Source organism: Staurois parvus, unplaced genomic scaffold (genome assembly GCF_062004578.1).
Source record: "Staurois parvus isolate SC_StPar_1 unplaced genomic scaffold, SC_StPar_1.0 ptg000155l, whole genome shotgun sequence".
Lineage (NCBI taxonomy): Eukaryota > Metazoa > Chordata > Amphibia > Anura > Ranidae > Staurois > Staurois parvus.
Window position 1 is genome coordinate 30,079,073 of NW_028317951.1, and position 23,849 is coordinate 30,102,921.

Consider the following 23,849-nt stretch of genomic DNA (forward strand, 5'->3'; position numbering starts at 1 on the left):
GCGGTGCCCGAGTTTCCAAATGGTCAGCCCGCCCCTGACTGAACCCCTCCTAAATGGATCAATTTTTTTTACTGCGTGACAGAAAAATACAGCAGTTATAGTAAGACTAACTCAGTATGGACACATGGAAGGAGTTTCCACAAAAAATACTATAACATGCAACTGTTCAAGTTATTCAGCAGCTCTTGCCACCAGAAGAAATGCAAGATGAACCATTTGTGCACTTTTTTACTTCTTTATGTGTCTAAATACTCTGCAGTGTTAATGTAAATCTTCAGATGTCTCACCAAAACATTTGTCAATCCTCAAACCCAATGCAGTGATATTGATAAAAATGGGTAAATGTACACACACAGTTGACACTTTTAGTAGCATTTCCTTAGAAGGAGAGGATCAGCACCCATACAGATTTATAAATTCTACACTTTATTAGAAAGAATTTAGCATCATGTTTACATTCTTTTTTTCACATGCTAGTAATTTGCGCAATAAGACGCCATAAAGGTATGTTTCTTCTGTGTACTGTAGATTTAATCTGTTCATTCATAGTTCTAATTTTGAACAATTCCTCTGAATCAAGCAAAATTCTAATAGTAGACAAATAGCCTGGCAGGGGTGTATTGTTCAACTACGCTGTTTGTGGATATAGGAATGTGTAAGCGTTTTGGTGGATACAGGCTGAATGAAAAAAGATTAGTGCATAGCCAGCGTTAGAACTAGTGTTAATACTACATATTACAACATCCAACATTTGAACCAAAGTCTTCTGCATATGTATAGAAAGGAGGTCGACTGGATATATAGCATATATCATCTGCTAGCCTCTTGGGGTAAACTAATGCACCCCAGTATTGTTTAACCCTCCACTACCTGAACAAATAATGGCTAATTCACAAGGCAGTTCTAGGCCATACACCACCCAAATCAGTGCATTTCTGTAGCAGGTATGGCCAGGTATTTTTGATCAACTGCAAACAGGAAGCCTGGGCAAATCAATGGCAGGCTGAGAGGCTTCACAGCTATCCACATGTAATCACACAATGAGAGATTACTTAAGATTAGGGACAGATGAGCAGCACTGGATGCAAACCAGTCTACAAACAGCTGCTTATCTGCCCTGAAATGTATTCACTCAAGAAAAACAGCCATTGTCATTATCAGACTATCACTGATTTCTACAGGCTTCTGGTCAGCTGCTTATCAACAACACTTGGCAGTATGAACTGCAGAAATATGGTAAGTAGTGTACAGCCAGGAACAGTCATGTGAATGTGCAAGTTTATACTAAACTTAAAAATAACGTTTTGGCTTTAGACTCTACAGACCCATACACACGATAAGAAAAATCGGAAGAAACATGTTTTTTGTCAAACTATAGGCCAATTATCTGATCGTCAGTATAAGGTTTGACAGCAGATTTCGACTTTTCAGAAGACAAAAACGGAAGGTGCAGGCTAGAAAATGTTTATCGTACGAGAACATAACATCCGATTTTGGATCCATGTGTACAGTAATTGCACGGAAATTCAAATAGAAAAAATTTCACATGCTCAAAAGCATAGAACGACCCTTCACTTCCACTACGTAGCTATGTTTACCTTTGTCAGATTCAAATTTTCATACATGTCAATAGAAATCCCACTACATCATAAGCACTTTCGTGGAAAATCGAATGACCGGTCATTCAGATTAAAGCCTAGTACATACAGTAACTAAGGAGAAAATTGCTGTCTAGTTCTTACTGGGAGTATTTCTGCTGTCATATTGTTTTTAATGCTTTCAATGTTCCTGTTGAACATTTGTACTATGCATCAGTGATTACCTTTAATGGTATAGAGTGATAAAAAGCACCAAAGCAGGGAGAACATACAGCTATAAAACCAAATATACGTTTTAACCTATCATCAAAATGGTTAAAAGGTTTTGGCTGAAGCTTTTTTTTTTTTTTAAATGCCTAAAATAAGTAAGCCCACAAAAACAAATAAAAAAACTAAAAATTGGCCCTTAAGAAGAAGTTCACCTTTAGTAACATGTTACACCCATATTTAGGGTGCAATATAATATGTTACTATACAGCACCTGCCCACAACCCCCACCCCTTGCCTGTGACAGTGGATGGGGGTTCTTCTTCCCATACCAGTTATTACAGGTTAAAAACAGCTCCGCCTACACAGCTGCATCATCCATTCACAGGAATCTGTGAAAGAACTGTAAGTCCCATCTATCGCTGTGGCAGATAGCTTGTAGCTCTCAATGAACTGTGTGGGCACCAGTGACTGTTCTCGTAGTTCATTTACACTTTCCAAAGCCTTCAAAAACAAAGTCCATACAGAGGTATGGGCAAAAAGTTGTAGGCAGTATCTGCAAAAACCTGATATTGCACCCAGAATCTGCTAACCATAGGTGAAATGCTCTTCTGGCTTCCAAGAAAAAAATATAAAAATATAATTAAATAGATATACTGTATATTTATCTCCATACACTTTACCTGCAAAAATATGTGCATTTATTTATTTTAAAAGGTGAACTTAGTTTTTAACCCTCTTTTATTCAACACACTGGGCTCACACTATGTGTCCAGCAGTAACGTAGGTGGCTAGTGGAAGAACTCACGGTGCTCAGCAGGGGACCAATAATACAACACTCCTGGAAGGGCATGAGATTTAAAAGATTTCCAGGCAGTAAAGTTCTAGTTGCCTAATGTTTTAATGCATAACTAGTCCCCATTGTTTGCTTTTGTCTTATTCACACCTATGCATTGTGCTATCATGCACCTGGAAAAACTATGATTTTTATTGTGCATCAATACGCATTTTTTTTTAGCCCCACAGACTTCAATGACCGTGCAAAAAAAATAAAATAAAGTAAAACTGCACAAGCAACAAAAAAGGTATGAACCTAACCTAAGGGCGATTCATAAACGAAACCCTAAAACTAATCAACCCCTTATTTTACATACCAATATCCTGCTCTGCATGGAAAGCAGATCCCGCATCCAAACACACAGCGACAAGATCCCAGAGGCATAAAAAAACTGATCTGCCTTTGACATTAGACATAATATTGTTAGAGTAATAAATACACATCCAATAAAATAAATGCTGAAATATAAAATACGGTTCTGAGTTTAAAGCAAAATTTTAAAAGGCAAGAACAAAAGAAGCCAAAAAACAGTTACAGTGCTCTCACCATCCAGTTGTTTAAGTACAAAAAAAAAAAAAAAAAAAAAATCATAAGTTTTCACATCAACGTCAAAAAGGTGAAAAACGTGTCAAGAAATGAAAAAAAAGGATTAACACACAGGCAAGAAGTAAACGTACCTATTAAAGCTACTACAACTATTTGCATCACATTGCTAGCTTATCAAAGACATAACAGTGTACGTACCTTACATCCAAAAATTAAAGATATAGTGCTGCTATTACATGCCACCTTACAGTGGCAAAGCATTGGAGAGAAGCAATCCAGGTTTTTGATACTGGAAGATATCTTTTCCGAGCCAGGACATCTTAACCTATCTGTTATAAGGGTTCCAGGACAAGGTCTTTGCAAGTGTTTGGCAACTGGTTTAGACATTTAAATAAAAAGCAAGCTCTAAAACAGAATTTTCTCCTAGAAATAAGAATTCAAGCAGCTGCTAAATGAGGAAAGACAAAAATTACGATACTGCTTATTGCTGCACTTGCTGTTTTAGCATTTCCTCAAATGCTCTCACAAAAAGAAGCAACTGAAGCAGTAGGGACATCCAGAGGCTCCAAGCTGCTCTGAAGGAGGGGCAACTAGCTTACTGAAAGAAATTCAGAAGATGAAACCAGCAATGGAATATATTAAGTGATGTAGAAATTAGCACTTTCTTTAATATATTACCAGGCAAATATTAATTAAATTATATGGGGTACAAGCAGCACATGTATAAAACAAAAAACAAAAAAAAAAAACTGGCAAATAAAAGGATATTTCTAGTCAATGATTTTTAGCCATCAATTTAAACTACTTAAAATGTATGTAAACCCCAATAGTCTTCTCATTTCCTATCTTTTGATCTACTTAATAGACTTAAAGTGGTATTAAACCCAAAACCAGAAATGTAATGTAAATGTAGCCTGCCAATCAGATGTGGGTGCATTCGTTTTCTTGTGTGTAATGTTTTTTCACCCGGTTTTCACCTGGTGTTCTGGTAACACCTTCTGTATTAAAGTGCCCCCACGCTGGATGAAGGGCACCTTTGGACAACAGCTTTGTCAGTCTGAGGGGAGCGTAGTGTTGGGATTTGTTCACATGCGTGTTGATTATGATGAAGTAATGCTTATTAATATCCCTATAGCATGAGGGGTTTATTAAGTGTTTTTGTTGTGTTTATGAAGCATTGAAAAAGCTTCAAGAATGCTCGATAAATGCCCATGGAAGAGTCGCTTTTCTAGTGGGAGGTGCTTAAAGGGGAAGTGATGTAGAGGAAATGAACTACTTTGAGGCGTGGTTAGCTTGTGGCGTCATAGCAGGCAGGTGAATTGATATTCAGATACCTTGATCCTTTTGACACTTGACTTAGTCCTGCTCAACTTTGCAGAAACAAAAAGCTTTGCCACTGGCAAATGCTCAATGCCTCTGTTCCTACTTGGCACTGAGTATTGATGACAGGCTTGATGCTTTTGCCTGCACACAGAAGCAAATGGTGTTACCACACAGCTGCCCTGTACAAACAGGAAGTAGCTAGAGCTGCTCTGTCCTTGTTCTCGAATATATCCCAGTGCATAACGTGTTCTGCCTTCAGCAGAGAAATTCACCATTCCTCCCAGCATAAATAAATTTGGCCAGTAGATGGAGCCTGGACAAAAAAAAAAAAAAAATCACTGTTTTACAGAAACTAGAGACTGTTTAGATCAGAGCAAAGAGAATAAAAATTAATATTCTGAGAAAGATGCATCCCGGGAGCTCAGACTCCATCTTAGAAACCAAGGGAAAGGAATCAGCCATAATTCTATGCAGCACGTCATGGACTGAACTTGCATCCCCTACAGGCAGCATTGCCATCAACAGCCTAATCACATCATCATGTTTTGTGCGAGTCATTTTGATTATATGTACTTTTTCCCCCTAATCGTTTCACCCACCCTGTTATGTTAATAAAGCTTCAAGATTACATGCAGACTGGCTCATTGCATAATGGGAGGGTTTAGCTGCATGCTGTGTTACACACAGGGAAATGTTGTTAAATTTTAAAGTACCCCCATCCCTGCAAAGGCGAATGCACACTTCGGACCCACACAAACACCGCAAACATCAGATCATGAGCAGCAATTCAAGGACCAGACCTCCTCTGTAAATCTAAAGTGATAAACGTATAAAGGTTTTTACAGAATCACCTATGGATAGTAAAATGTATGTAGTTTGTCGCGGTTGCACAGGCATGTGAAATTTTAAAGCGTGACATGTTTGGTATCCATTTACTCAGCACAACCATATTTTATAGTTGACCAAAAATGGGTTATAAATTTTGTTTTTTTGCTTTAAAATTTAAAAAAAAATTCCTTAAAAAACTGCCTTTGAAAAACCACTGCGCAAATATTGTGTGACATACAAAAATTGTAAAACCAACCAATTCATTCTCTAGGGCCTCTGCTTTAAAAATATATTATATTTCTAGAAAAAAATATTGATTGTTGCATGTGAACAAAAAGCGCCAGAAATAGCTCAGACTGGAGGTGGTTAAGGGAGGCCAAGGTGCATAAGTGATCTTGCATTGTTTTTTTGCGATTTCAATTTTTTTATTAAGGAAGTTTTTGTTTTAATAATACAACAAGCTCAAGACACCCCCAACCAGCTTCAGAGCAGACCAATAACATACATAAACAGATACAAGTCAGCAGGATGTGTTAGCCATTGCATTGTTTTTTTATTTTGTGCAGTAATACATAATACCTGGTTGATCCTGCCTGTTCCTCTTTGTAAACGGACCATGCTAATCATAGCTGCTGATCCACGATAACGCGGCCAGTTTACGTCTTTACATTATCTCTCTCCCCCCTCAGCATGCCTGTATCTCCCTCTCCCCCTCCTTTCCATTTCATTTCCTTGGTCTGTCTCTGTGTGTGAAGTTGACCCTGCCCCTCCCACACTGAATTACTTTTCATTTAACAGCAGTTCCATTTTTTTTTTTTTTTTACACGTGACCGGCACAGCGCCAATCAGCACTGTGCTGACACTAGGTTTGAAGGCACAGATTCCTCTTCCAACTCCCCTTCTACTGGACTCAGTGAACGGGAATCAGAAGAAAAAAGGAAGACATGACAGTGCAGAAGTGCTGCTTGAAAAGGTATTCACAAAAAAAATTCACAAAAAAAAAAAAAAAAAACACACCACAAAAAAAAACAAAAAAAAAAAACAAAAACTTACTGCAGTTTATTTTGACCTACAAGAGAAGAAGGTTTATGATGATTTTTAGAAGAGACTTTACAACCACTTTAAAAAGGCTAAATAAATACTACTTAAGCACAGAACATTGATACATGTGTAAACAAGCCCTTAGATGCACTAGCAGATTTAGATACACTAACGAACTGAAGCAAGCAGCTTGGGCACTCACCAAGGGGAGGAACTAGGAGCACTGGCAGGGAACCCAAAAAAAGGAGGATCAGGGCTGCTCTATGCAAAACTACTGCACAGAGCAGGTAAGTATGAAATGTTACTTGAATTAAAAAAAATTCACTTTAAGCCAAATAATCCTGCACGTGTACAGAAAAGTCTCATTCTGAGAATTTGGTTAACTCCAACAACCAAACCAATCACACAGCAGCACAAGGCTGACAAAAGGTCCAACCAACTGGACAGAAGGATTTATAGAGATGGCACTGGGAATCCAGGCCATATATTTAGTGCAGAGAGCAATGGTTTGACAGACTGTAAGACAACTTTGGGCAATCCAAGTGAATAAATGAGTGAACAATCACATAAACCCAAACATGAGTAAACAATCCACATAAAACCATATAACTAATGTGCAAAGGAATATCCATAGGAGTGAATCCACAATATGTGTATCAAGTGGCAATACGGATGAAAAGTAGCCAAATAGTGAATGCAGAAAACATCCAGTGTTCAGTGGATAAATAGCATAAAGATAACATATAAGAAAAACAAATTCGCTGTCAATGGCGATACAGTGGCATAAAAAAGTAGCAACAAAGATGAAACGTGACCAAAAAGTGAATGTACAAAACATCAAGTGTTCAATGAATACATAAAAATATATAAAAAACCAAATAAGATCAATGGCGATAAATAAGGGCAAAAAAAGGACAAAATAGGCCCAAAAACACAAACTATCTTCAGCACAAAGCCATGAAAAAAATCAGTGACCATAAACAAACGGGCGATCCATCACTGCCTAGTGTGCACGCTCACCTTCAAACTGCGACCCACAAGGAGTCACAAAGCATAAATACAGGTAGACTATCCTCAACCGGATGGATCTCAATAGTAAAAAACAAAGGATCCTCTCCATGGCATATACAGTAATACTGGTATCCTTAAGGGTGTGCAACTTTAAATCTCCTCCTCCTCCAAATTCCTCATAAGAATGGATCAAAAGAGCTCCAACACGCCCCATTCCCGCTGAGACATCCTGGCTAAACACCACAGAAGCAACGAGGAGAACCTGCGTCGCCGTACCAACACAAACACCGGATGGGACGTCAGACCATCCTCCTCCTCTCACTGGCTCAAGGGCAAAATCAAAAACTGATTCAGGAAGGAAGGTCAAGGGGACATGGCTGTGATCCTTGCTATGGCCTCAATAAGGGTAGACATTCTGCCCATGAACTCTGACATTGTGGCAGAAAGTTCCTCTCTACAAAGGAAGGAGGCAGCTGATATGTTCAGTGGGCTTGCCAAATGACTAGAAGGTAGGGAGCCACAATGGAGGCAAATCAGCAAAGAGGGCATTAGGGCCCTGAACAGATGTACTACTAACTCCAAATGGCGCTGAAGATTAAGCTTGCACCACTGAGCCCATCTGTTCCAAAATGGATACTCACAATTGCAGTTGCAGTAGAGCAGGAAAGGAATGCCTCGATTTCCAACTCTCGTAGGCCATTATAACCCAGGAGTAGTGCAAATAAACCACTAGTAACACTCTCAATAACAACATGAGAATGAACCAGGGGATGTCAGTCCAGAATAAAAAAAAAAAAAAAAAAAAAAAAAAAAGGAAGAGGTAGAGTGCCCATGTACAGTACCCTCTCTGAGAATGAGGCTGCACTTTGGGCCACATAGGTGCAATAGCGCTCATTTGCGCAGGCATACTAAGGCACCACTCGAGGGGTGTGTGGGCAAAACAGCCAGGCACACTGTAGAGCTTAAAATGGTGCCAGGCCACCCTGGTTCCTTCCACAACACTGGTACAAAGCAACATTATAGGCCAGCCCAGCATGTTAAAAACAAGCCAGGGCTGAGTAGCCTGGCCTATTCTAAGGATTTTGGAATATTAGAGATGAGATCGTGTAGGGAATAGTGCTGGGGTAAGCAGACCTGTGTAAACTGTGGCTCTTTGGCTGTCGCTATCAGGCCCTCAATGCCTCCACCGTCTGTATTTCTCTTCAAGCATGTTGGCTTCCTCACTGAGGAAGCATTGGGACAAAGCACAAGATTTTGTAATTTTTCCCCAGTGCATGAAGGTCTTGAAAATACCACAACACCGAGCCCAGTGCCTGAAGGTCACATCCAGGCCCATGCAAAAGACCAGCTCGAACAACAATGTAGTGAGGAATCTTGACAGAAGAAAAACTCACAGAATAAAAGTGACAAAAAATATTTAAGCAAAAGACCTTTCTTTCAACAGAGCTAAAGAAATGATGTCCATCCTCCTAGGACTGTTGCAAAAAAAAAAAAAAAAAAAAAAAAAAAAACTGAGGCATGCTGAGGAGGAGGGGGTATTAAGAGGGTTGGTTTACAATTTTTCTGTTTGTCAGTGTTCCACCCTCCACACACAAATTCTTTTAGTGAGATTTAGGCTAGGGTCACACTGGTGCAGTGCGATTTTGGTCAGATTTTCAATGCAATTTTGTTGTGCAGCTGTATTGCAACTTCGTGAGTTTTTAAAAGGTGTGTTTCAACTACTGCGACTCATCCCTGCTGTCAGTCAAGCTCCCTGCTAACAGCAGGGATGAGTCACTGGTTGTCAGGACTCCGCCAGCTAACAATCAGCACAAATTGCACATACAAAAGGCATAAAAAAAAAAAAAAAAAAAAAGAAGAGGTACATAGATGAGATTTCGATGAGCACAAATTGTACTGCATCACGCACGCCAAAGTAGCACAGACCCTTCCCAAACGTCACATCAGAGCTGCGCTGCATTGACATGAACAGGCACCACTGGAAGCCATGTGATTTCTACTGTCATGCAATTCAATGCGGCCCAAGTCACATCAGAAACTGCATCAGTGTAAAACTTTACATCAGGAGAAAAAAAAAAACTCTTTTTAGGATTGTACACGGAGCTGAGCATGAGCAGCTCAGTGTACATTCTTGTCATGCCTTGGTGCTAAGATAAATAAACTCCCTTGTGTATGTACAGGAATCAAGTCACTCTAGGCTGGCGAATTGATCAAAATATATGAAGATGCAAATATATAGGAAGCTTGCAGACTTTGCTGAAGTGGCAGCGGCATATTGCAGAACTGAATTTTCAGTGTTAAAATCCCAAAAAAGGTAATATTGCAGCTTATCAATCATTAGATGTGGGGGCTGCATTCGTTTTCTTTGTTTAGGCTCCCAGTTTTCATCTCAGGATCTGGCTACAAACACGCTCCCTGTATTAGGGTGCCTACATTCTGCATGAAAGAGCAACAGAGACACCTATGGACAGCATCATTGTCAGTCAGGGTAATGTCGGATGCACTAGAAAATTTAGATACACTAACAAAATAGAAGCCAAACTGCAGCTAACACTTTTTAAGCAGTTAGAGCAACACTTTTTTTCCTTTTAGGAGAACAATATTAAATAAAAGCTGATTATTGTAAGCACCCGTCAGTGGTAAATGGATTGTCTCGACCCTCTTTCTCAAAAGAGCAAGCTCTTCTGTAGATGTAGCAAACTGATTAGCATAATCACCAGGTGAAAAAAGAAAGCCTAAGCCCTGGTTCACATTGATGAGATTGCTGATGCATTCCAGAAGGCATGAAAAATCGCATGACAAGTGAAATAACATGCGTTTCTATGGACACCATTCACATATATGCAGCGTGACTCCGATGCAGTGCAGTATGGTGCGATATGTAGCTAAATAGAATGGAAATCACTTATCTGTCCTAAGAGAACATGATTCAAGTACATTTTCTGTCTTTGCTTTGTTCCTTCGCTCCCATCCCTGGTCCATGTTAGAAGGGGAAAAAAAAAAAAAAAAAAAAAAAAAAAAAAAGAGCGAGAGACTGAGAAGGCTGCCAAATCACATCAGAATCGCACCCGAACCAGTGAACTACCCCTTGAAACCACACTGAAAACAAAAAAAAAAAAAAAGGACACCACATATACAAGTATGTGAACCTAGCCTAATGTTAGCTTTTTGGTTTAATACCACTTTAACCACTTGCCTACAGGGTACTTATACCCCCTTCCTGCCCAGGCCAATTTCCAGCTTTCAGCGCTCTCACACTTTGAATGACGACAATTGCGCGGTCATGCAACATTGAACCCATATGAAATATTTATCATTTTTTTGAGACAGATAGAGCTTTCTTTTGGTGGTATTTAATCACCACTGGGATTTTTATTTTTTCTTAAACAAACCAAACACCACTGAAAATTTTGAAAAAAACAAAAGGTTTTTTTCTTAGTTTTTGTTATACAATTTTGTAAATAAGTGATTTTTCTCCTTCACTGATGTGCGCTAATGAGGCTGCAGTGATGGGCACTGATAGGCTGCACTGATGGGCACTGATGAGGAGGCACTGGTAGGTTGCACTGATGGGCATTGAAAGGCAGCACTCATACATGACACTGATACATGGCACTGATAGGCGGCACTGACTGGCACTGATGGGTGACATTGAAAGGCAGCTCAGATGGGCACTTATATGTGGCATTGATGTGGCACTGATGGGCACTGGCACATGGCACTGATTAGCACTGACTGCTGGCACTGATGAGCACTGACAGGTGGCACTTCTGGGGCCACACTGATCATCAGGGCACACTGATCATCAGTGCATTGATGATCAGTGTACATGTCCCTCCGTGGAAAGCCGATTACCGGCTCTCCTCTCGAGCTGTCAGCGTGACAGCTCGAGAGGAGAGAAATGCCAATAACCGGCATTTCCGTGTTTACATGTGATCAGCTGTGATTGGACACAGCTGATCACATGACCGAGCCGACATCTTTGGCTCTTTCCGTGATCCGCTGTGTCCGAGCCGCACATGCGCAGTGAGAATGGTAGTACGTCATATGACGTCCTATCAGAACAAGAGAACCACCTTGCGCCTGTCATTGTACTATAGGGCGGGCGGAAGGTGGTTAAAAAGGATAAGTTCGCCTTAAAAAAACAAATAAAATGCACATCTAAAATCTTCCCAGACCCTCTGCTTCAGCACAGACACACAGACGTGCAAACATATCGTCCAACGCCTGGGTCATGCAGTTTTGTTACATTTAGCCTTGATGAAGGCAAGCAGCCTCTTTAGCCTGGGTTTATGTGTACTTAAATTGCAATGTCTTTGCAATTTCAGTACAGGTGTGATTTTGCTGTCTCTCTCCACAACTGCCTCCCATTGACTTCAATGCAAAATCACGTCCCACTGACTTCAATGCAAAAAAAACCGCCTGTCATGTTCAGGAGGTAAGACCACCTGGGACTGTAAAAACTAGCGGGCCAGTGGCAACAACTAAACAGGTGAACCCAGGTACCGGTCTTCACAGATGCAGGAGCAGTGTGACCACACGCAAACAGTGGTATGTCGGTCACAGGATCTAAGGAGCCACTGGAGGTGTGCATGTTGTGCTGCCTGGCGGCCCCCCAGGTTGCAGCTCTCTAAAAACACCAGTGCAGACACAGTGCAACCAAACAGCATGCTGGAAGAACAAGGGGGTACACACAGGATACTAGGAAGCAAGGCAACCTACTGCAGCTGAAAAGGACTGCAGGCAAACAAACAAAACAATGCTGAAAAAGATGCGCACACACACAGATGAAGGAATCCACGGAAAGAGACCAAAAGGGAATATAACTGAACACCCAGAGGGAAAACAGTGAGAACAAAGACATGATCAAACAATACACAGAATATGAGAGTGCACAAAGGGCAGCGAACACCACAGGAATCAGAGCAGTCTTCTACGTGGAGACACGTTGCTCGAACACTAACACACAGGTGCAAAGGCTTAACCGTTTCCCGACCACCCTAACACAGAAAAACTGCTACAGGGTGGCACAGGTGCACAAAATCATGTATATATACAAACGCGATTTTGAATTTCCAGGTAGGGGGCACACACGAGGTGCGCCCTACCCGCGCCGCCATTCGCGGCTGCCAATCACCAGGTCCCGGCCAGTGATAAATCACCGGCAACCGGTGATTACCAAGGATCTCCAACAGGGAGGAGAAACGTTTTGTTTACTAACAGTTCTCCTGTCAGCTCGAGCACACGGCTTTGGATGGCTGTGCACAGCACAGCCATCCAAAGCAGCGTGCTTACAGTGAAGCACACAGATACTGCCCCATAGTAAAACACCCCCAGCACACAGATAACCCTTTGATCACCCCAGATGTTAACCCCTTCCTGCCCAGTGTCATTAGTACAGTGTCAGTGCTTTTTGTTTTTTTGTTTTTGTTTTTTTTAGTACTGATCACTGTATTTGTTTCACTGGGGATGTCAATATCACCAAGTCAGTTCCCCCCAGTGTCAGAATGTCCGCCGCAGTCCTGCTATAAGTCGCTGATCGCCATCATTACTAGTAAAAATTAAAAAAAAAAAATATCCCAGTATATATACACACACCGGCATTAGTAAGCACTATAACTTTCACGTAAACCATTTCACACGTATTGGGATTTTTTTTTTTTTTAGCAAAGACATGTAGCAGAATACATTTTGGACTACATTTATGACAAAATTAGATTTTTTTAAAAAAAAATTTACTGCAATGTTGCATAACCTCGCAATTGTCAGTTAAAGTAACGCAGCGTTGTAACGCAAAAAATGGCCTGGTCAGGAAGGGGGGTAAATCCTCAGGAGGGCAAGTGGTTAATAACACATTGGTTCCTGCCTATCCGCAATTCAGACAGGAGGCAAAATCTGGCACCGGATCGATGTGCACAGAAGTGTGACAGCCTCCCATTGACTTTGAGGCAAAAACTTCTGTCAATAGCAATCCTTTGTGAACACTTATCTCTGCATGCCAACGTATCACTTACAAATCTGGAACGCACTGCTACAAACTTGTGCAGGACCCTTTTCATCATGGCACTCAAAATGCAATGCATGTGGATAGCATCTGTGTGATCGGAACACAATATATACTCTGACATGTGAACCTGTGCATTCAAAAACACATCCAGAATTACATGTGTGTGAACCAGGATGGCCCCATTCACACCTGGGCATTTTGGGATCGAAGCACAATCGCTGCAATTTTGCCTGCGATCACAAAATACAGGTTTAGGTGCCATTTTCAATGGCACCTTAAATGTGAGCAGCTTTGCAGTGATTGTCGTGCAGAAAAATCACATCATGGAAAGCGTGTCGCCCAAAAGAATCTCCTGCTCCTTTCTGCACAGCAAGCTTCCCCCGATGCAATTTGCCACGACTGCCGCTCAGCAAAAATCACACAAAAATCATGCGTTTTAGGGGTCATTGAAAATAATGACACCGGAACCGCCTGTGTTTTGCGATTGTACTCCATTTTAAGTTTGCGGGAAGAATTGCGGTAATCCCAAACCACTCAGGCATGAGAGGGACCTAACCGAGTGAACACCGGAGCTTGATTTGGCTGCTCAGCAGGCTCTAGTACAGAGCACCCCAGTGTTTCCATGTGCGAGTATAATCTGAAGTAATAACTTTTTTTTTTTTTTAATTTTCATTGGGGCCAGTGCCTTATTTACTCAGTCAGCAGATGCACTTCTGCTAAGTGTTAAAAGAGCCCGACACTCCCCTTTCCTGACAAGCACCCAATCAGTGCTTGTCACACTGCAAGGTTTCTCCCCTCCCTGCTAGTCCTTGAGAGAAGTGCTGAAGACAGGCAGAGGTGACTAGGAGATAAACAGCGCAATGTTAAAAACATTAAAAGTTTAAGTCGCCATAAAGCCCCTTTCATTTTTAAAAGCCCCAGACCTTACTAAGAGCACCTCTGCCAAATTGAAAAAAAATAAATAAAAAAATAAATTATCAACCCTTCATATATTTTTTTTTTTTTTTTATCAGCACAAGTAGATCATCATGTAAGGCAAGTAGATTGGGACCCTGATTTAGTCCCTTGGACAAGTAGTTTTTAGAAACATTTCCCCACCCCTAGAAACAGAACCTAAATCTAGCAAGGGTCCTCCTGGTCAGGCAACTTCTCCTTTAAGGCTAAGGTCACCTTTTGACAAAAAGTAAAAGCACTTATTTTTCAGGGAAAAAAAAGTGCAACTAACAGTCCCTCCCCTCATGCCAGGGTACTAGGTGTAATCCTAGACTCACATCTGTCCTTTCAGCCCCAAATCCAATCACTGTCCAAATCTTGTAGACTTCACCTGCGCAACATCTCCAAGACACGCCGTTAACCCCTGAAACTACTAAGCAACTTATTCACTCCCTTGTTATCTCTCGCCTTGACTATTGTAACTCCCTCCTCATTGGCCTACCTCATCGCAGGGTATCCCCTCTTCAGTCTATCATGAATGCTGCTGCCAGAATCATCCACCTTACTATCTGTTCCATATCTGCCATCCCTCTCTGCCAATCCCTCCACTGGCTTCCCGTTGCCCAACGGATAAAATTCAAAACATTAACAACATATAAAGCCATTTATAACTCTGCCCCAAATTACATCACCGATCTTGTCTCCAAATATCACACAAACTGTACTCTCCGCTCCTCGCAAGACCTCCTGCTCTCTAGCTCCCTTATCTCCTCCTCCCATGCTTGTCTCCAGAGCCTCCCCCATCCTCTGGAACTCTCTATCCCAATCTATCACCTACTCTGCTCACTTTTAGGCGATCTCTATAACCTCTCTTCAGGGAAGCCTATCCTGCCTTCAGCTAATAACGGAATCTTCTATTCCTCCTACCAGTCCATCCCTCCCAGTTATTACCTTTTGTACCACCAACCCCTCCCCCTTAGATTGTAAGCTACAAGGAGCAGGGCCCTCCTAACCCTCTTGTATTGAACTCTATGGTTGTTGTATTGCCTCCCTTTATATTGTAAAGCACTGAGCAAACTGTTGGAGCTATATAAATCCTGTATGATAATATTCTTTCCCTCGCAAGAGGCTGCAAGGCATTGCACTCATAATTGCGGATGCAATGTCAGGCTCCTGCAGACAAGCCCTACAGCTTTCAGCCTGTACCTCTATACAGGCTGTCAGTTTGAAAGCTGCCACGGTAGAAGATAGGTCTCTTAGTTCTCAGATTCGCAGATTCCTGTGAATAAATGACGCAGCTGTGCAGGCGGAATGATGCATTATTTTTCAAATGTGACAGCGTGTGGGGGGTGGGACAGATAAAATGTGCTAGAGCATGTTACACATTACACCCTATATGTGCAGGTAACATGCTTCAAAAAGTGAACTTCTCATTTAAGGCCAGAACAGACAGCCACTCTACTAGTATCTGCTTCTGGAGCAGTTTATCTGACAGGGAGGAGAGGCCTGAAACACAATGCGTCATTTACTTACAGCTCCACCTGCACAGCCATGTCATTCATTCACAGGAACCAGTGAATGAGACAACTAGAAATCCCTAAAGCTACCGCAGCAGCTTTCAAACTGACAGCCTGCACACAGGTAAGGGCTGAAAGCTGTACGGCCTGTCTGCAGGAGCCTAAAATTGCACCCGCAATTTACTGATCACGAGTACAATGCTTTGTAGGCTCCTGTGAGGGAATAAAAAATGCACACTTTTTTTCTGCTCCCAAGCAAAATAATCTGTACATAGCTGCAATGTTAGGCACTAGTTATCAGAATGTGGACCTAGATATTTAGGCTTTACAAATCCATCAGGCACAAAACCAAAAAAAAACTTACCAAGCCCCAAGAAATCAAAATGTGAGAAAACAAAAAGGTGAGAAGCCTAGGAAACAAATACCATCAACATCCCTGCCAAGTCAGTCTCACATCTTATCAGGGAATCCTTGCACACAATTGTGCTCCAACTACTTCTCACAGTGACAGAGTGCTGACCTGAATACAATTATAAAGTTATAAAGAGGAACAGAAAAAAAGGGGGGAAAAAGGGGGGGAAAAGGGGGGAAAAAGGGAAAAAAAAGAAAAAAGAAAAAAGGGGGGGGGGGTGATTTGCAATTTAAAGCTGAATTCCACCATTTTGCGTGAATCCAAAACATCCACGCAAGTTGGTGACAAACAATTCAGGAATGTAGGCCCTTGTCTAAGTACGGCCACATTATTTATCAATCATTAGCTTACTGGATAAGGTGGAGATTGTGACATCCCTGTCCTGCATCTCTACCTTGTCAAAACCAAGAACGCTTTGCACTCATTGAGAGAATTGAAAAGCATTCTATGAATGGTGCGCTCATGCGGAGTGTGCGATTCCTTACGTTTAGAGCAAGGAAAAGAACCGGGAAGACAGCAAGGATCATTGTAGTAGCAAGGGGCTACTACAGTGAATCTACTCCCAAAAGGGAACAGCCAGGTATAGAATATGTATGCTTGCATTATGCAACTACATGAAAATATTTTCCAACCAATCTGAAGGATTTAGTCTCCATGCAAATCACACAAAATGTCAGCTTGAACCCAATGACTCAAAGCGGAACTTTACCCACAACAACGCGATATAAAATAATGGTGTTCAGCATGGAACATACATTCCAGAGTAATAATTATGCTGCCAAAATTAGTGTGTGCAGTAACTTGCCTCCGACATTGTTCCTGTTTCTTTTTGCTGGAGGCTCCCATTTAGATGAAGCCCAGAGTCTGCGAGATGCAGTAAATCGTTATGCTGTCAGCAGATCAGCCTCTACAAATTCAATACGATGCCTAAAAATAAAAAGTAACTGAGTATGTGCAGAGCAGGGTGAGGCAGTGTATTACTGGATTTTAAACAGTATAAACACTTATTTTTAATGTTACATAGCTATACATGCCAAATGGGCCAGCCTGAAGTGATCTGCAGGACTTAATTTTCTGACTTAAGTTCCACTTTAAGAAATTTAGGAAAAAGAAAAATGAAAATTAGCAAAAAGAATTCATTAGTCCAATCATATTGATAAATGCATGGCCATCCATTACAAATTTTGTAAAAATTGGAGGGAAAAAAAAAAACAAAAAAAAAAACCACACACAAAACTACTGCTGAACGCAAACTAAGCACAGTTATCTTTATTGTCCTGCAGAGGGCAGCAAAACATTTTGTATGAACTTAATGAATAGGGGTGCCCTTTTCAGGTTTCCACAGGAATTAGATACTTAACCTTCAGAGTCCATTTTTGGCTTAATCCTTGATCTTCAGTGCAAGAGCTATCCCCCCCAATCCCCCATTTTGCATACACATACTGAAATACACATTTTGTGCATGGAGAACACACTTAAAGTCCCTAAACCCCTCTGAATGCAGAGGCAGTTAAATTGTTGGTGTTACATTTTTTCATGTCACATGATATTTGCTCTGTTTCAAGCTAAAAAAATAACTTAAACATGCTCTTTCATTTTAGTGCACACAAGAACAACATAATCCCCATTATTTAGGCAACTATGAAAATATTAACTTGTGTCAAATAGATACCAAATCTGTCAGTCCTCAAGAGTCTAAAGTCTACAGTACCCAAAATTGTCCTTAAGAGACGGTTTGAAAACATTTACAGATCATCAACGTACAGTATAAACGTGAATGCTGGCCCTAAATATATTGCTCCAACATCAAAGTGTGCACTGACATCCACTACGATAGAACAATCTTTGTTTTTGCACATGTGAGGATCGACGTGCACAAGTTGCATGTTGTTATGCAGCATCCACCCGACATTGCAGATGGACAGCGAGAAAGCTGATCAACAAGTTTAGTCCATTCACTCTTCCTGCAGTTCTGAAACGGATAGCCTATATAGAGGTATGGGCACAGCTGCTGGAAGAAATGTGCGAGAGCCCCGAAGCTGCACCCTGTGATCCACTGATCGTAGGTGCAATGCTCTGCAGGCTCCTGAGGAAAAAAATAAAATACACATTTTTCAAAATTAAAATTCTGAACTTATCCTTTAACTTTATTGCCATCACAAGAAGACTAACAGGTTCTCTTTAACCACTTGCCCTCCTAAGAATGCCCCCCTTCCTGACCAGGCCATTTTTTGCGTTACGGCGCTGCGTTACTTTGACAATTGCGTGGTCATACAACACTGCACCCAAATGAAATTTACGTACTTTTTTACCCACGAATTGAGCTCTCTTTTCGGTATTTGATCGCCTGTGCGTTTAATTTTTTGCGCTATAGGAAAAAAAAAAAAAAGACCAACAATTGAGAAAAAAACACGATATTTTTGACTTTTTGCTATTAAACATGTCCACGGAAGGAAAAAAAAAAAAAAAATCTAATTTAGGCAAAAATGTATTCTGCTACATGTCTTTGCTAAAAGAAAAAAAACCTAATATGTGTAAATTAATTGGTTACGTGAACGTTATAGTGTTTACAAATGGCGGTATATATACACTGGGATTTTTTTTTTTATGGTTACTAGTAATGGCGGCAATGAGTGACTTATAGTGGGACTGCGGCAGACACTCTGACACTGGGGGGAAATGACTTGGTGTCAATGACATCCCCAGTGACACCAATACAGTGTTCAGTGCTAAAAAAAAAAAAAAAAAAAAAAAAAAAAGCACTGACAATGTACTAAAAGCACTGGGCAGGAAGGGGTTAACATGAGGGGCAATCAAAGTGTTAACTGTGTGCTGGGTGTGTTTTACTATGGGGCGGTGTCTGTGTGCTTCACTGTAAGCACACTGCTTTGGATGGCTGTGCGTCATTGTCCTTTCTGACACTGGGCCCTACAGTGCACCCCAGAATTCTTTGGTAGTCTTCAGATTTCATAATGCCATGTACATGGTCAAGACATCCAGTGCCTGAAGCAGCAAAGGAACCCCAAAACATCAATGAATCTCCACCATTCTTGACTGTAGGGACTGTATTCTTTTCTGTAAAGGCCTTTTTTTCTGAAAACAGTAGAATGATGGGCTTTACCAAAAAGCAGTAATTTTGTTTTGTCTGTCCACAGCACAGTCTCCTAAAAAGGATTTCGGCTTCCTCAGGTAAGTTTTGGCAAAATCCAGTCTGGCTTTTTTAGGTTTCTGTGTCCGCAGTGGGGTCCTCCTGGGTCTTCTACCATAGTGTCCCATTTCATTCAGATGCCAATGTATACTGTGAGCTGGCCCAATTGTACTCTGTGCCTGAAGGTCAGCTTAAATTGTCTGGAAGTTGATCGAGGTTCTTTATCCACCATTCAAACAATCCTTCATTACAATCTATAATCAATTTTCACTGTCGTCCAGGGAGATTAGCTACAGTGCAATGGACTGTAAATTTCTTGATAATGTTGCGCACAGTGGACACAGGAACATTGAGATGGATCTAACCTTAAAATTGTCCAAGCTTTTCCACAATCCTCAATTTTTTTGTTGCTTTCTCTTCTTGCTCCATGTGGCACACAGAGACACAACAGAAATCACACCAGGAACCAGTTTAAAATGGTGAACAGTTGACAACCTATTGTCAGCACCTGTTAATTGATACAAGCGTGTTTAATTATAAATTACAGGAGCATCACAAACTTTGAATGCAATTATTACTTAAAATTTCAAGAAGGTGCCAATCATTTTTTTCCAGTCCATTTTTTGGAGTTTTGGACTTTGTGTCATACCAATACAAACAAAAGAAACATAAGAATGCCTGGACAAAGTGGTGCATTATTTGACAGAAATGCTGGCGTGCCAATATTTTTGACCATGACGGTATACATACACACACCACCTCTGCAATCTGTGGATGTGAAACTAAATGTTTCCTGCAGCTTTCTCCCATGGAACCCACCATGATATGATAGCCCTGGGTACCCGTGAGGAACCGGAAAACCTATGATACATGGCACACTGGTGGGGGGAGTTGGGCACATTCCCGAGCATGTAGAAGTGATCAGACTTTATAGCTGCTCAAAATTCTACTATATAAACAAAAACTGGGAGAAACCTATAAGGTTAACCCATATATGTAAAATGTCCAGACATTAAATCATGTATGACAGTTTTGTTAAAGTGACGTGAGATCTTTATCAAATTAGATATTTGTTCAGGGAACAAATGCAGATACATCACTAAATTAACCCATTTGTTACAGCAGTTGAAGATCTACTGTTTGCTACTACTAAACTGCTAAAGCAACCCTATCGGGTAATTTTAGACTTTAGGAAATCCAAACAAGTTAAAAGATTTTTAAAAATGCATTAATGCTGTTATGCCAGAAAAACAAATTCATATACCTGTCCCACACTACACAACCGTTAGGGATGCACCAATAGATTGGCAGCCATAAATAGTGTTATTGGCAGTACTAGGGTCGCTGGTTCCAATCCCAACCACGGCATCACCTGCCTGGAGTGTGCATGTTCTCTCTGTACCTGCGTGGGTTTCCTCTGGGTACTCCGGTTTCCTCCTACTTTCCAAAGACATGCTGGTAGGTTAATTGGCTCCCGTATAAATTGGCCCTATTATGTGAATGTATGGATGTAAGTTAGGGACCTTAGATTGTACACCCCTTGAGGGTTAGGGACTGATGTGAATGTACAATATATATGTAAAGCACTGCGTAAATTGATGGTGCTATATAAGTACCTATGATAAATAAATTGGCTTTTTGCCGATAGGAAAAAAGCTGCTGATATTGGTGCCAATACATGCAAAGTCACATCTTGTAGACCCATGTAAAAACTCCCCCTAGTGATTTCAATTCAAACTAGTCTCAGACTTTAATGCGAAGTTGTGTCCCTATTGACTCATGCAAAAATTGCCCCCTAGTGATTCCAATGCAAAATTGCCAGCCACAATAAAAAAAAAAAAAAAAAAAAAAAAAAAAATGCTGTGTTTCGGTTTTTGGCCAAGTACATCTGGAATTTTCAGTTTCAGCACCAGAATTTTCATTTCGGTGCGCCATTAATAACCGTGAAGGTAACAGAGTTTCCTGCTCAAGCCTTAAGCGCTTTCCTGCACCTCATGAGTATGAAAAACGCCCTAACTCACCAAAACCACCCAAGGCAACAGAAGCCTATGGCAATCAACAGAAGACTGCTCTGCACCTGTGGTGCAGGAAAACAGCACTTCATCAGTGTGAAAGTGCCCGTACAGAACCACAAGTCAAATCCTGCTTGTTTTAACACAGCCTATGACCTATTTGTTGTCCACTGAGCAGGCTAGAACGCAGCAGTAACATAGAAAGCTTCAATGCTGAACCATAAGAAACAAGAAGAGGTGTAAACTGCTAGACTATGCTGTGTGAATCACAAGAATAGCCAACAAGAACTACACATCCTTTTCTAGATAAAAGTAGCATGTATGCATTTAAAATGCGTTTTTCAGCATTTCAGCATTTGCCTGGTATTCCACTTTGAAAATGCTAGGTGTCTAGACTTATTGCTCAACTTTTGGTTTCAATTCTTTGCAATACGTATGCAAATAAACTCACGGAAATCATCTTGCAGGATCTGAATTAGCAACCCCTAATAATAATAATTATTTACTTTTATTATTATGAGACAATGGAACATCCATCTGTTCAAAAGGTCAGAAATGGTAGCCCTCATAGATCCCTGACAAGGATTATACTTTTTATTGATTACCAAAAACTTCTAAGACCGACGTATTAAACTGTATTTGTAATGATGTGTTTTAGGTTGTTCTAAGATAGCAATCGTTCCCTAGGAGATCTAGAAGAGTTAGGCTCAGTTCACACTTGCTTTGTAAGCAGGCGTTTGAGGGGCGTTTAACGCTCCTCAAACGCCTATGAAAATGATAAAATTATGGCAGCACACAGTGCTGTTCACACAGAAGCCTTAGCGTCTTGGCAAAATTGACACCTCATGGGGAGTCGGGAGGAGTTGAAGCCTTTCAACGCCTCCCATTCAAGTCTATGGTGACACTCAAACATCTGGCAGGCCTTTGCGAGGCGTTAATACCATTAACTTCATTATAGGCGTTTAATAGGCGTTTTCCAAGCATTAAAACAGCACCACAAATGCCTCAAAAACGTGCATAGGGCATTTGGGGAGCCTTTTTAATGCTCCCCAAATGCCTGTCTAATGCTATAGGGGCATCTGGGAAGAAGTCAAGTGTGAACAAGCCCTTAGGGACACATACCTGAAGCAGACACACTTACAAAGCCAAATATGTCCCTAACATATACAGTTTCTGCTTCCTGTCTGGTAATAAAGCACAATGATTATGCTTTGTTACATCTCTTATTGTAGGCGTATGGGTCATGTCTGAACCATATGAAGACGAAAAAGATATAAAGCACATCTAAACTCATCTCATCAGTCCTTGGGCATAACTTATTAACTAATCACACTTCCTGGTATAAAGATTAAATACCAAAATAAGGAACACTAAGCGTTAAAAAACACAAATCACATGCATTAGAATGTTGTGTTCCCATTTTGAATGTTAAAACAATGCACTATGACAGTGAAGCTCCAATGCACATGCAATGCACCACAACACATGCCAACCATACTATTGTGGATTGTATTGTTCTGTGCCAGCAAAAATGCTGCTTTTTTTGTCCATTAGCAATGTAATGGGCTCCCATAAAGGATATTTAAACTGAAGAACAAAAAAGCAATATATTGCAGCTTACAGTCCCAAGAGTGGTGGCTGCATTTAGTTTTTTTTTTTTCAAGCTAAGAACATTTTCTAGCAAGTACAGATCACACCGGTTGATCTCACCAGAAATGTGTCCTTGTCAAATCCTGTGAGCTGCACCAAAGAATATCTCCCTTACCAGCTATCTTCTGTAATATACCAATTGCCTTGCCCCCCTCCCCCCATGTAGTGGAGATGAAATAGATATGGACATGTTTGTAGTCCGCATCAGGAAAGGAGCCTACGGTGACAACCATGGTCCCCTCCATAGATACCAAAGATGAGTGTGTAGCCACCCAGGGAGAGGAATTACCAGGTGAAACTAAAAGCTAACCAACTTGAAAAAAAAATAAATAAATAAAACAGCCACCACACCAAGGACTAGTAATTTGCAATATATTACAATTTTGGTTTTGGGTTTAGATATGCTTTAATGCATCTTACCAGAAACCAAAATGGCAAACTGGTCCTAGAGGTAAAGAAATAAAACTTCACCAAATCAGAATGACTTAGTACTTCTGGGTATTAGCACAGTGCAGAGCTCTGTGCCTAAACAAGTAGCTAGGCCCAAATGCAGACTGCAAGTGGAAGAGGTCTGCGTAGAACGACAAAGTACCAGCCATATGGCATTTACACAAACTTTGCAGGGCTACAACAGGGACTACGGCAGCAGACAAGTGAGGGAAAGTTTAGTAAAGACAATGGAGGATGCTTGCTAAGCAAAAGGTGGGTTCTTTATTTTTATATTTGCTAGGGTAAAATCCTCATGTTTTTAAAGCCACCTGTGGCTTCAGTGGAAGAC

The 23,849-nt window shown here is 40.8% G+C and overlaps 1 protein-coding gene across 19 annotated transcripts in view; it reads right to left on the reverse strand.

Moving 5' to 3' along the window:
- DLG1 (discs large MAGUK scaffold protein 1) overlaps positions 1 to 23,849 on the reverse strand; it is a 321,932-nt gene that overhangs the window by 235,050 nt on the left and 63,033 nt on the right. For 2 of the 19 annotated variants that reach the window (XM_089675626.1, XM_089675620.1), the window contains exon 1: positions 3,388 to 3,591. The exons of the other annotated variants lie outside the window; for them this stretch is intronic. In XM_089675626.1, coding sequence (XP_089531752.1) covers positions 3,388 to 3,576 — 189 coding nt within the window. In that variant the 5' untranslated portion in view covers positions 3,577 to 3,591. Of the gene's footprint in view, positions 1 to 3,387; positions 3,592 to 23,849 lie in introns of those variants that run through there. 19 annotated transcript variants of the gene reach the window in all.